Source organism: Bos indicus x Bos taurus, chromosome 11 (assembly GCF_003369695.1).
Source record: "Bos indicus x Bos taurus breed Angus x Brahman F1 hybrid chromosome 11, Bos_hybrid_MaternalHap_v2.0, whole genome shotgun sequence".
In the NCBI taxonomy this organism is placed as follows: Eukaryota; Metazoa; Chordata; class Mammalia; order Artiodactyla; family Bovidae; genus Bos; species Bos indicus x Bos taurus.
This window is the reverse complement of record NC_040086.1, coordinates 101,922,199-101,935,868: the sequence shown is the minus strand read 5'-3', so window position 1 is coordinate 101,935,868 and position 13,670 is coordinate 101,922,199. Positions and strand designations below refer to the sequence as shown.

Sequence of the window (13,670 nt, the reverse complement as noted above, 5' to 3'; positions counted from 1 at the left end):
GTGGACCCTCCCCCAAGGACAAGCCTGTCTCAGGCCCACAGCCCTCTCCTGAAGCCAGATTCACACTCAGATGGTCATGTTTATAATTTGAGGGTCCCTGTGCTTACCAATCGGAGAAGGCAATGGCACCCCACTCCAGTAGTCTTGCCTGTAAAATCCCATGGACGGGGGAGCCTGGTAGGCTGCAGTCCATGGGGTTGCTGAGAGTTGGACACGACTGAGCGACTTCACTTTCACTTTTCACTTGCATGCATTGGAGAAGGAAATGGCAACCCACTCCAGTGTTCTTGCCTGGAGAATCCCAGGGATGGGGGAGTCTGGCAGGCTGCCATCTATGGGGTCGCACAGAGTCAGACACAACTGAAGTGACTTAGCAGTAGCAGCAGCAGCAGCAGTGCTTACCAATGGCTTCATCATAGCCACCTGATGGGACTCTGGGTAAACTTTCAGAAGGAATTAAATTTATACCCGCACCTCCCTTCAGAAGACCTCGATGGGTCTGGCAGGCCCCATGAGTTGTCTCCAAGCCCCGTGACAGCTGGTGAGGCAGGTGTCTTAGAGGAGGACTCTGACGGTCAGGGAGGTCCCACAGCTGGACCCCAGGGCTCTCTGCTCAAATTTGCTCCAAGAAAGGAGCCCAGGGGAGCCAAGAGCTGAGTTTTCTGGGTTTTATTCTAAGGAACTCTCATAAAGGCAGCAACACTTACTAATCTTCCTGCACTCCCGTCCTACCTTAGAGCTCAGCCCACTCGCCTTCCCTGCCTGTAGGTAAAGATCTGCCCCTTTAGTTTCAGGGCTGATGCGGGCAGGTCTGGAGAGGGATGCAGAGAGCTCATTGTACCTCAGCCGGCCTCTCTGATGGGTCGTCGATGGAAGCGTCCCTCAGTCACTCCGGGTGCCCAAGGACTTGAGGGCACTGTGCTTGTGGGGTCAGCAAAAGATGGTTTACTTTTCTTTTATTTATTTATTTTGGTCATGCTGTGCAATTTGCAGGAACTTAGCTCCCTGATCAGGGATTGAATCTGGACTCCCTCAGTGAAAGCGCCAAGTCTAACCACTGGACCACCAAGGAATTCCTTTTTTTATTTGATGTCCTTTTAGAAATTTAAAAAGCTGGAGCTGCTCACAGCTAGTTTGCACTCGGGGTCCTCAGCCTGAGCTCTTTGCAGGCTTTGCTGTTGCTGTCATTCAGGTGCTAAGTCGTGTCTGACTCTTTGAGATCCTGTGGACTGCAGCACGCCAGGATTCCCTGTCCTTCACTATCTCCCAGAGTTTGCTCAGACTCGTGTCCATTGAGTTGGATGGCTGCCATCTGATCATCTCATCCCCTGTCGCCCCCTTCTCCTCCTGCCCTCAGTCTTTCCCAGCATCAGAGCCTTTTCCAGTGAGTAAGCTCTTCGAATCAGGTGGCCAAAGTCTTGGAGCTTCAGCTTCACTATCAGTCCTTCTAGTGAACATTCAGGGTTGATTTCCTTTAGGACTGACTGGTTTGATCACCTTGCTGTCCAAGGGACACTCCAGAGTTGTCTCCAGCACCACAGTTTGACAGCATCGATTCTTGAGCACTCAGCAGACTTCACAGGAGGTAAGGTGCGATCTCCTAGCCACATCCTTGGAGCCTGGACCCCAGCTGGGGACTCCACTGGCTGATCCCACAGAATGGTCCGTCCTTGTGCAAACGTGGTGAAGTGCATGTTCCTGGGTGTTCTAGCTCAGGATCCTGAGATCAGCCCCTGTGTGTTCTTTCAGTAAATGTGCATTGAGGGCCTGTGCCCAGTCCTTCCCCAGATGGCCAGGGGGCGGGCAGAGCCACTTCCTTCTGGAAGGCCTGGCAGGACCTCCCCACCCCCACTTCCCAGAGTCCCTCCGCTCCAGCCACTGGGCCTTTTTCCACCCCTTGAATGTGCCAAGGTTGTTCCAGCCTCAGGGCCTTTGCCCTTGCCTTGAGTTCCACCCTGAACATCCTCCCCAGATCTCCGTGAGGCTGAACTCATCGTCCAGATCTTGGCCAGGTGTGACCTCAGAGACAATCCTGGATCCAGTCAAACCAGCATCATCCCTCACTTGGTTTGCTTTCTTTGTAGTATTTATGACTTTCTGAAATGGTTATTTATTTATCTGTGCATCGTCTGTCTCACTGGCCGGAATGTAGACTCCAGGAGGGCAGGCCCTTGGCTTCTTGTTTGCTGTGGGTGGCAGCCTCAGACCCCGAGCCTGGGCACAGCTCAGATGCTGCATAACGCTCCACTGGACAGACACTGGGAAAGTCTTATTTCTGGATGGGTTTCAATTTCCGTAAGAATCTCCATAAACAGGGGTAGGCCTGGATTGGAAGGCTGTATAGCAGATTAGTGACCCTCATTGTCTCTAACCTGTATTTATTTCTCCTGACAGATAATGTGAGGTTTCTGAATCAGAGAAAAGTTCTGTTCCTTATTCACACAGTGGTCTTAGCGGTGGTTCCCCGGACCCCGACTCCTCAGGGGTCACTGGTGGGAGCCAGTGTGCACTGCGTGCATAGGGAGTGCAGCGCAGAGCTGGGGGAGGGGACCCCCGAAGCCGTGACAGCTGCCCCTCTGCCCTCCCTGCCCCTGCCCTGAACACAAACAGCTCCTGGGGAGTGAGGGGGCAATTGGTAGGTTTCCTACCCCTGGGTTGAGAACAGAGGACTTGGGACAGGAGTCCCTAAATCTCTCCATCTTTAACTGCCCAGACTTGCTTGAAATCAGCCACCCTGTATCCCAGGAGCGAGCTTAGAACACCTTGACCCCGGGGGAAGCACGCAAGGGTTCATGGATCATTGTTTCCTGACTGACGTCTCCCGAACCGAAGAGCACGAGCCGCCAGTTCTGAGCGCCTCGCACGCGCCTGGGACTACGTGTCGTGTTGATCCCCTGGGGACAGAGCCCGGCTTCCTCTTGGAGAAAGAGGAAACTGGGACTGGGAGAGCCCGTGGGGCCAGCGGAGGTCGGCTGGCACCCAAGGACAGGGCTAAGACCAGACTCCAGATTTGTGGGTGCCCCCAGCCCAGCTCCCGCTCTTCTTCTGAGCTCCCCAGAGTCTGGTCAAGTTGGTTTTAACATCTTTGTTGCAGTGAAGCTTTGCAAACAGAGGGCTCTGGTCTATTTTTTCCACCACGTCCTGCGTGCCAGGCACTGTGTTAATTATGGAAAAGCGGTGTTGGGGGTGGGGTGACGTGGTCCTTTGTCCTGGTGAGAGGCAGCACTACGCAAAGCTTTAGCTGGAACGTTAAGAACAGGGAGGCAAGAAGTGAAGCGGAAGTGAAGAAACACAGCTGTTAACCCAGCTATGGACAGTCTTGGGAGCGGACCCTCCTCGGGGGCCCAGCCCCAGGCAAGGCGTGGGGGAAGGAGACTTGGCTGGAAGGACCGGCACATTTGAGGGGAGGTGGAGAGCTGGGGGGAGATTCACCCGGGGGAGGCAGGCTGTGGACCTTGCAGGGCCCTGTCGACCATAGCGAAGAGCACTGGGGAGCCACGGCAGGTTTCAGCAGGGAAGGGATGGGATTAACTGCATCAGCTCCTCACTGACCTGTCTCAACCAGGCCATCTCATTAGAGCAAAATCCCTTCCCTGCTCTTTCCTTCAGACTGGGGAAGGAAGGCTGAAAGATGTGAAAACAAAATCAGGGAAATCCTGATTGGAGGAGGGTTAGATGGAGGTTTACGGTTCTTGGGCAGCAGGACGGTCATTAGGTGTGTCCCGGCCACAGAGGAGAGCAGCTGGTAGTGACTTTTTCTGGATCTCTCACCTGGCTGTCAGCCTAGGGGGCCTTTGGGAAGGTTCCAGTCGTGTGTTCCAGCCCGGGGGGCCACTGGGCTGACCCCTGGATGGCCGGTTTGAGGGCAGCCGAGCATCTCCAGAGAAGCCGCCAACCGCTCTGTCGCTGCCGCTCGGAAAACCTGCTCGTCATCAGGCCCACATTTATAGCAAACAACGGTAATATTTACCAAGTATCTCTGGAAAAATGAGTGCAAAGCACAGGAAATGCAGTGCAAATTGCTAGAACGCAGTACATTAGCAGCACAGGCCATTTAATGAGTCTGGGAAGAAAGGTATAAATTTCAGGAAAATGTCAATTGCAGTAATGTAAACAAGAGACTTCTTAACATCTCCTTCTCCACGAGACTTGATTTCAGTCACCGGTTATAACTAACGCTGTGCTTCTTGTGAGAGATTTGATTCTAAACAGCAAGGAGGGGAGAACCAAGGGGGAGGGGAGAAGAAAGGGGTGGGTTGCATGTGCATCATAAATTAGCAGAGAGCCTCAGGGGCACCACTACCGCTCCATTGGAGGAAAATGAAACCTCCCACCGGGGCTTCCGTGAAAAGTCTTTTGCAGCAAAAGCTGGATCCTGGGGGGCAGGGTGGGGAGAAGGGTGCCCGCACATCACTGGAGAGCTGGGAGCTGTCCTGGCTGCCGATGGGCATCTATCCTGTCAAAGTCAGGGAAAGCTCAATGTCAAGGTCACCTAGTGCGTTCCGTCCCTGCATAGACACGTTCCCCTCATTGGTGGGACTGCGGAACGCCCCGAGAAACAGGCACCCACATCCTCGGCCACCTAAACCCGCCTCTTCAGCAGTTCAAACCCAGGTCAGGTAAAGTTAGGAAGCCAGTGGGCAACGACCTCGGATGCGCCCTCACCTTCCTGCTGGGTCCGAAGAGTGACCAGCTGTCCTCCTTTCTCCGCAGTCCCCGACAACATCATCATGAAGGTGCTGAAGCAGCGCCTGGACCAGCAGGACTGTGTTGAGAGAGGGTGGGTGCTGCACGGCTTCCCGCGAGACCTGGACCAGGCGCACCTGATGGACAATCTGGGCTACAAGCCCAACAGGTGAGCAGTCCGCTTCCCACGGGCTCCCGGGAAGGCCTCTTCCACCTCTCCAGGTCCCTGTGACAACGGGCAGTTTGCCTGGAGCCTGCCCAAGGTCCCGAGAGGGCATGTGTCCTGGCCACCCGAATCCCACCACCCATCCTGTTTACCCTGTGAACCAGGAGTCTGGCTCAGGTTCACATCCCGGCTCTGCCGCTCACCTTACTGGACCTGAACGTCCAGCTGAGTGAGGACACGTATCGACCAGTCTCGCCTGTCCCGTGGGATTGCGGTGCAGAGCAATCCATGGTTTCCCCCGACTGTTTTCACAATTTTCCTTTTTCATTTGGCTCTTTGATGCGTCTGATATTTATTTATTTAAAATTAAAAAAAAAATCATTGTCTTTATTTTGGGCTGGTATTGTTGCTCACGCAGGCCTTCTCTGGCTGCAGCAAGCAGGGGCTGCTCTCTTGTGGGGAGCCCGGGTACTAGAGTGCTCGGGCTCGGTAGCTGCGTCTTGGGCTCGTTGTCCCGAGGCAGGGGGAATCTTGCTGGACCAGGGATGGAGCCTCCGCGTTGGCAGGCGGATCCCTAACCACTGGATCACTGGGGAAGCCCCTGATGTTTATTCTGATGGAGGTTTGCTGTACCAGCCTCCTTTCCCCCAACTGTTAGCTACTTCTTCCAAAACGATGTCAAATGTTGTTGAATATTCTGTCCTTCCTCCACTAACTTGAACTTGAGAGCACCCCACAACTGTAGATGTTGTGGAAATAAACAAAGACCACCCCCATGAAGAAAACAAAGGCTGTCAGAGTTTGCTGTTTATACCAAGAGAGTCGGCCACCTGGTGGCTTGGGGTGTGTGTTTATATGTGGTCTGACCACTGTCTGCTCGTAGATGCCGTCTCTCAATATACTTGGCTGTACTTCTAAATTTTCTGTTGTTCCCCACAAGTCTACTTCTGCAGCAAAAAGGCATGGCAACCTACTCCAGTATTCTTGCCTGGAGAATACATGGAGAGAGGAGCCTGGTGGGCTACAGTCCAGAGGGTCACAGAGTCAGTCCAGAGTCAGACATGACTGAAGCGACTTAGCATGGCATAGTACCACACCATTTAACTACTTTAGCTTTATCGTATAATTCAAAATAGCCAATGCAGGACAAGGCCCTCTCATTACTCTTTTTTTAAACACTGTTTTCTTTATTTCTTTGGCTCTACCGAGTCTTAGTTGCAGCACGTGGAATCTTTAGCATGTGGGGTGCAGTTCTCCGACCAGGGATCAAGCCCAGGGCCCCTGCATCGGGAGTCTTAACCACCGGACCACCAGGGAAGCCCCTTGTTACTCTTCTCCAGTGTCTGTCTCACATATTTAGTATTCCAGATGAACACTGCTGCTGACGTTTTAACTGGAATCCCATTAGGTGTATGGCTGGGTCTGTGCAGTCTGTGGCCCTGTTCTCTCCTTGCCCCTTTGTGAGACCATCAGCACTTTATTGGGGCCCCTGCTTTTCATGTTAAGTGTATTTCTAGGTATCGTATTACTTGTTGTTCTTCTTGTTGATCTTGTGATAATGGGATATTTGCATCCTTTGTATTTTCTAACTGGATTTCTCAGGATTCTGAGAACAATGCTGATTTTTCTTACTTATTTTTATGTCCCAGCTCGTTTCCTGGAACCCTCTGACTGCTTCTGGTAGGTCTTCAGTTGATTCTCTCGGGCTTTTCGGGGGGATGATCATGTCATCACAAATATGTATCTTTTTGTCCTTTTCCTTTCCAGTATTTATATTTTTCATTTTACTCTTTTGTCTAACTGCATTGAATAGTACTTTCAGAGCTGGCTCATGATAGACAAGTGGTTTTTTTTTTTTTTTTTGCCCTTTTACCTGAAGGATTGCCCTGTGTTCTACCACAAAGGTATTACTGTCGTTTGAGGTATATAGAGTTTTTATAAAGTTAAAGAGGTGTAGTTCTGGGACTTCCCTGTTTGTCCAGTGGTTGAGAATCCTCACTTCCATTGCAGTGGGTATGAGTTTGATCCCTGGTTGGGGAACTTATGTGAGGCATAAGATCCCACATGCCTCACACGGTACAGCAAGAATAAATGCAGAATAAATAAATTTTTTAAAGTATAGTGTTTAGAGTTTAAAATGTCTGAAGTTGATGTTGAATTTCATTCAAAGGTTTTTTTGGCATCTTCTAAGACAGACATTTTTTCCTTCTTTTTTTGACGTACGAATATAATAAATTATTTTAGCAGATTTTCTGATAGTAAGTCAACCTTTCGTCCCTAGAATGACTATCACTTGGTCATGGTGTGTTATTCTTCCAATATATGCCTTGTGCAGACACAGTTTTGATTCTCCATGGCCTACGGAGCCCCCTCCCGACCACGTCTTGCCTGTGAATGTCAGGTTACATGGCAGAAGGAACTTTGCCGGTGTAATTAAGGTAGCTGAACAGTTGGCTTTAAAGTGGGCAGGTCATCCTGGTGACCTGGGTTGTGCTACAGGTGGACCTGTACCAGACTTGTGACCTACAGAACTGTGGGATGATAGATTTGAACGTTTTAAAGAAAGTACATCTGTGGTAATTAGTTATGGCAGCAGTGGGAAACTAATATACTGTTGTATGGTATTGGCTACACTTGTATTTAGATTTTTTTGTATTAAGAAGCATATGTAATACATGTCTGAATTTCTTCCACGTGTTCTTTTCCTTTGTCAGGCTTATGGGATCAATGATGCGGTCATTTCATAGGTTTTCGTTCTTTGCCTATGGCTAGATGGTTTTTAAAACTTCAGCAGTACCTGTTCTGTGGAGCAGGCTTGTTAATAATTTGACTTTGTGTATCCTGCAGCTTTTGCCTTCTGTGTTTTGGTGCCGTGTTATTTAGTTCATAAAGGTTTATGTCAGCCGTGTGTTCATCACGCAGCATCATGCTGATGAAAGTGACTGTCTGGGACAGGACCATTGCTCATCTCCTCCACCACGGACTCTCTGTTTCCTCCTGGGTAGCAACACATCAGCGTTCACTGGCGCACACTGGTGTCTGAAATAAAAGAGCCCATTTTCCAGCCTCCTGTCCAGCTGTGTGGAACATTCAGACCCAACTACGTCTGCTAATTTGTACATTAGCATGGCTCCGTTTCAGTACCTGTGCCTGAGCCTTGTAGGATTTGCTGATGGGGACTGGGTTTGTTCTCAGCTTTTCCTGCTGCTCACTTGAGATTTGCCTTTTTGAGGTCTCTGCAGTTTCTTGCCACTGATCCAGCTCTTCCAAGTCTCAAAAAAAAAAAAAAAAAACCTTAAAAAATTTAATTATTTTGGCCGTACTTTGTAGCGTGCAGGATCTTAGCTCCCCAACCAAGGACTGACCCCGGGCGCCTGCAGTGGAAGAGCAGAGCCTTAACCGCTGAGCCGCCAGGGAACCCCCCAAAATGTTTTAAGTTGCCTTCCCTCCCTCAATTCTCCTGTCTTTGCTGGTCAGGGTTTCAGAATCCCTTTCCTGTCCGTTTTCTGTGGGGTTTGGGAGGAAATAGAGTGTGGTGCATGGTTCAACGTGCCGTGTTTATCCACAACTCACCCCGTTTGCTTCACTGCATTTGCGTGTGTCTTACCATCAATTACCTTACTTCCTTTATTTTAGGTTGTTGTGTGGACAGAATGAAATTGGGTTTAATATGTTTTATTCAACCTGCTTGTCTTTTTCCTTGAATGGCTGAATTTATCCCACTATATTTTTGCTTTTTATCACTTTATTTTATGCTTCATCGTGGTTTCCTTTGTTTTCCATCTTGTTTTTTATGGCCTGTGTTTTTCTTTTGTTTTATTATTGCTTTTGTTGGTTTCTCTCCTCTCCGCCCCTCCCCCCAGTTGGTTTAGAAGATAATCTGTTTCTAGCTCTACTAGTCTCGTCAAGACGGCTTGATTAAACTTGTATTTCTCAATTTGTCAATTCTGAAATGAAACAGAATATTCTGACTCTGTCATATGAAAAATGAAGGAGAAAATGCTCGCATACGTACCACTTCCTTATTCCCCTCCCCACCTCCATTTTTGTTGGGCGGCCACAGGGGGCCTCAGGGGCCTCGGGGGCCGCGGGGGCCGCGGAGGCCTTGGGGGCTGCGGGGGCCGCGGGGGCCGCGGGGGCCGCGGGGGCTGCGGGGACGGTTGGGAGGAACAGACACATGTGATCTCAGTCTGTTGTACACAGATTATTACTTTTAAGATCACTAAGTTTTATTTCTAGAAATATAACAATTGCATTCTGTTTTTAGCTGTACTTACTGTATTTAAGAAGTTTTCATTCTCTCTTCAACTGGATTCAGATTTCAATGCCAGCTATTCGCATTGTTCAGCCTCTCCATTTATCCATTTTGATTCATTGTTCATTTGAATGAATTAAGTCTTTGAGTCACTTGTACATGCTTAACTTCCTAAATTCTTGCACATTTGAGATTGTCTTTCTGTTAACTTTACTTGTAAATGTCTAACAAAGTAAAGAATTCTCCCATCACATTTCCTACCCTCAGCATCCTGCATCATTTCTATACTGCGCTCTGACACCTGTGGGGTTGCGGGAACATCTGAGGTCCATGAGTTTTTTTACATTTAAGGTAATATACTTCTTATATCTGGATGCTCTCTCTCTCTCTCAATTCATTTATATTCACCAGGCCATGTGTCAGTTCTGGTTCTTTTTATTACTTTTCTCTGGAATATTATGCATCCTTTCCATTTCCATTATTTCAGGAGAATTTCCTTCTAGTACATATATTAATATTTTTTTGGTTCATTCACTTGGTGTGCTAAGTTGCTTCAGTGGTGTCTGAGTCTTTGCAACCCCATGGACTGTAGCCCGCAAGGCCCCTCTGTCCATGGGATTCTCCAGGCAATAATACTGGAGTGGGGTGCTATGCCCTCCTCCAGGGGATCTTTCCAACCCAGGGGTCAAACCTGCATCTCCTGTGGGTCCTGCATTGCAGGCAGATTCTTTACCGCAGAACCACCGGGGAAGCAAGATTGATTAAATGTATGTTGGACATTCATCATCTGTCTTCCATAATTAAGATTTCTTTCTAGTAACTTTTATCTTTTCCTTTTCCTTTCTGTATTATTTTTAAAATCTGTCCTTCACAATAAGTTTATTTAAATAAACATCAGTATTATTTCTTATTTCTTCTTTTTTCACTTCTATAATTCTTTTACATTTCCCTTATTTTTCCCCCCTTACTTTTTTTTCTTTTTTGACTTGTTTTAGCTGAACCACACAGCCTGTGGGAATCTTAGCTCCTGGATCAGGGACTGAACCTGGGCCCTGGCAGTGAGGTGCCCAGTCTAGACCCCTGGACTCCCAGAGGATTCTCTTTTTCCCTTAATGCTGTCAGTTTTCTTTCTTGTCCTTTTAATTTTTTGTTTGTTTGTTTGTTTTTATTGAAGGACAATTGCTTTACAGAATTTTGTTGTTTTCTGTCAAACCTTTACATGAATCGGCCATAGATACACATATATCCCTTCCCTTTGGAACCTCCCTCTCATCTCCCTCCCCATCCCACCCCTCTAGGTTGATACAGGGCCCCTCTTTGAGTTTCCTGAGCCAGACAGCAAATTCCCATCGACTATGTACGTTCCATATGGTAATGTAAGTTTCCATGTTACTCTCTCCATACATCTCACCTCTCCTCCCCTCTCCCCGTCCATAAATCTATCTTCTGTGTCTGTTTCTCCACTGCTGCCCTGTAAATGAACTCTTCAGTACCATGTTTCTAGATTCCGTATATATGCATTAGAATACCTCCTTTTAAATTTTATCTCATCCTCTTTTCTCTGGTTTCTCCTATCATAGAGTCTGTTCTCTCTAAATTATTTTGAGCATTGATAAGGCTTTTTTTAAATATTTTATGTGTTTATTTATATTTTTGGTGGTACTGGTTCTTTATTGCTTTCATGAGGGCTTTTTCTAATTGTGGCAAGCAGGGGCTATGCTCTGTGGCAGTGCATGGACTTCTCGCTGCGGTGGCTTCTCTTGTTTCTGAGCGCGGGCTCTAGACATGCAGGCTCAGCTGCTGCCGGGCTCCAGAGCTCAGGCTCAGTAATTGTGGCATGCGGGCTTAACTGCTCCTCAGCATGTGGAATCTTCCCAGGGCAGGGACTGAAGCTGTGTCTCCTGCATTAGCAGGCAGTCTTTACTGCTGAGCCACCAAGAGGTCCTTGATAAGGCTTTATCTAAACTGTGCTACTGTTTCCTGGAGTTAATTTTTCTTCCAAAGGATATTCATTCTCTCTCTATTTCTCTCTTTAAACTTTTCGGATCCTTATTTGTCTATACCTGAGTCACAAGGTGGGGTATATTTTGCAAATCACTTGTCTCTGTATAAGTGTGCAGTTTGTCTAAGAAGAGCATGAATTGGTTCTAGAAAATAGACAGAAAATTAGTTTTCTGTGACTGTTGTCATAAGCTACCGCAAATGAGATGGTTGGATGGCATCCCTGACTCAGAGGACATGAGTTTGAGAAAGCTCCGGGAGGTGGTGAAAGACAGGGAAGGCTGGCGTGCTGCAGCCCATGGGGTCGCAGAGTCGGACACAACTGAGTGACTGAACAATCACCAACTTAGTGGCTTAAACAATACATATGTATTGTCTTACCATTCTGTAAGGCTGACATCAGTATGTGAGACAGGCTGCATTCCTTTCTGAAGGCCCTAGGAAGAGTCCATTTCCTCCCCTGTTCAGCCTCTCGAAATTGCCTCCCATCCTGGGATCATCTCCCCCTTCCTGTTTGTTCAAACGCTGCCACACCTGACCTTCTTCTGTGCTCATATCTCCCTCTGACCAGAGCTGGGGACAGTTCTTAGACTCCTGTCACTGGAGCGGGTCCACCCAGACCATCTAACCTGTCAGGGTCCTTGGTGTACCCTCAGTGCGGAGCCCGTGCTCCTCGTAAAGCAGCACATCCACGGACTCTGGGGGTTGGGGTGGACCTCTTCGTGAGGGGCTTTCTTCCGTCCCCCACCCCAAGTTGGAGTCTCTCCTCAGCCCTGTCTTGATCACGTCCCCAGCGCTGGGTCTGGAGAGCTCCCTCCTGGACGACTGAGCCGTCTGGCTGGTTCTCGAGCAGCCGGGACCCAGCGGGCAGCCTGGGCACCCCGTCTCTTCCCCGTTCCGCCCGGTAGTCTCCAGGGACCACGGGGCTACAAGGCCAAGTCTCCACCCTCTGTTTTCTGGAGATGGAGCAGACTTCAGAGTTGGTAGTTAGCTTCTGGGTAGGCTCACCATCGACCTGAAGTTGAAAGGAGTCAGGAAAAATGCAGACAGTCGCTTAGAAGAAGGCTGGGGGCGGGTCATTGACAAGACGCAGGGAGAGGCCTAGTGCCCATTTTTCTGAGCCCCGAGGGGGAAAAACGACTGTTTTATTTACCGGCCCTTGTGACAGCCCAGGGCTTCAGGACCCACAGGGGACGGGCCTGGTGTTTATTAAAAGCACACGGGGAGGGTGATTCAAGAACCTCTTTGATTTAGGGTGAGCTTGCAAAGAAATACTTCTCCATTCACCACAAAATAAAAATCAGTTTCTCTTTATGTAGTAAATAATGCCAGTTTAATTTATTTGACCCTAAGGCAGAGGACAAGCAGAGGGGGGAAAAAAAAGATGTTTGTTTACAGCCTAGATTTAATTATCTGCCCCTGTTTAATCATCCTTCTGTACTCCTCTCCCTTCGCTGAGGGTGTATTTCCCCCCCTCCTTTCTTATCTCTGTCTAACCCACTGCCTCTGCCTTAGCTTTCAATGCAGCATTTTTGTGATTAATTTAGAAAGTAATTTTAGCCATAAACCTTCAAGCCCAGGAAGAGGCTAAGGAAGAGAGAAATATTCTAACACGAACCCACCCAGCACTGGGATGAATATCGAGGCTGTAATTCTGGTTCCGTTGTGATGCCAATTATAAAGCACTCTAGCTGTGGTGTTGCTGTTTTTGACACCGGGAGGAAATCTTGACAGAATTATAGCCTGGAAATCAATCTGGGAATACGATACAGAAATCTATAACTCAGATATGAAAACAATCTACAAAGGCTCTTTTTTTTTTTTAGGAGGATTCGATGAAATTAGATTAAAATAAATTTACATATATATCAATTTTATTATTAAAATATATTCATAGTAGTAAATAGAGTTATTGGGGAAGGGCAAGCTACTCTGTGCATTGGACACAGAAATAGACCTCTTCGGCTTATCAGGAAGCAAAGTTATTGTCTCCTTGTCAAATATAAATTTCTCCATAGAGCTAATAAATGGATAGTGTTCAAATGCAATGTTTTGTTTGACTCCTGTTTCATAAACCCACAGTACATAATACTAAATTATATTCCGCTGAGCAGTATCAATCTCTTGGTTCCAACATCTCATCGTGAGGGAAACAAACCAAGTCATTGATGCGTCGAAAAGAAAGAGAAAAAGTTATTTGAGAACAAATAAAATGGGCTATAAAGTTTGTTAAAATACAATAATAATAGTAAAAAAAAAAAGAAGAGGAGAGAAAGAAAAAGAAAGAAACAAAGAAGTGTCCAAGACTACATCTAGAAATGGGCCCTTGCCTGACTGAAATAATTCATTTCGTGCTGCAAGTTTGTGGCACTGTATTTCCTTTCAAAATTAATGTTTACTATGGAAAGGGAGTATAGGCTTCTGATTGATGTTGGAAAGTTTGCCGTGTATCAGACAGACGGGTTCTTTTTTTTTTTTTTTGCATCCCCCCCCCACCGATGCTGTGAGGAAAGGATGGGGTGGCCATGCCTGAGCCTCCTGGTCCTCCCAGGCCGTACAGCT

The 13,670-nt window shown here is 47.8% G+C and overlaps 1 protein-coding gene across 1 annotated transcript in view; it reads left to right on the top strand.

Annotated features, from left to right (window-relative positions):
• The window catches only part of AK8 (adenylate kinase 8), a 135,560-nt gene that overhangs the window by 80,649 nt on the left and 41,241 nt on the right, over window positions 1–13,670 (top strand). The window contains 1 exon segment of the mRNA XM_027556671.1: window positions 4,714–4,855. Coding sequence (XP_027412472.1) covers window positions 4,714–4,855 — 142 coding nt within the window.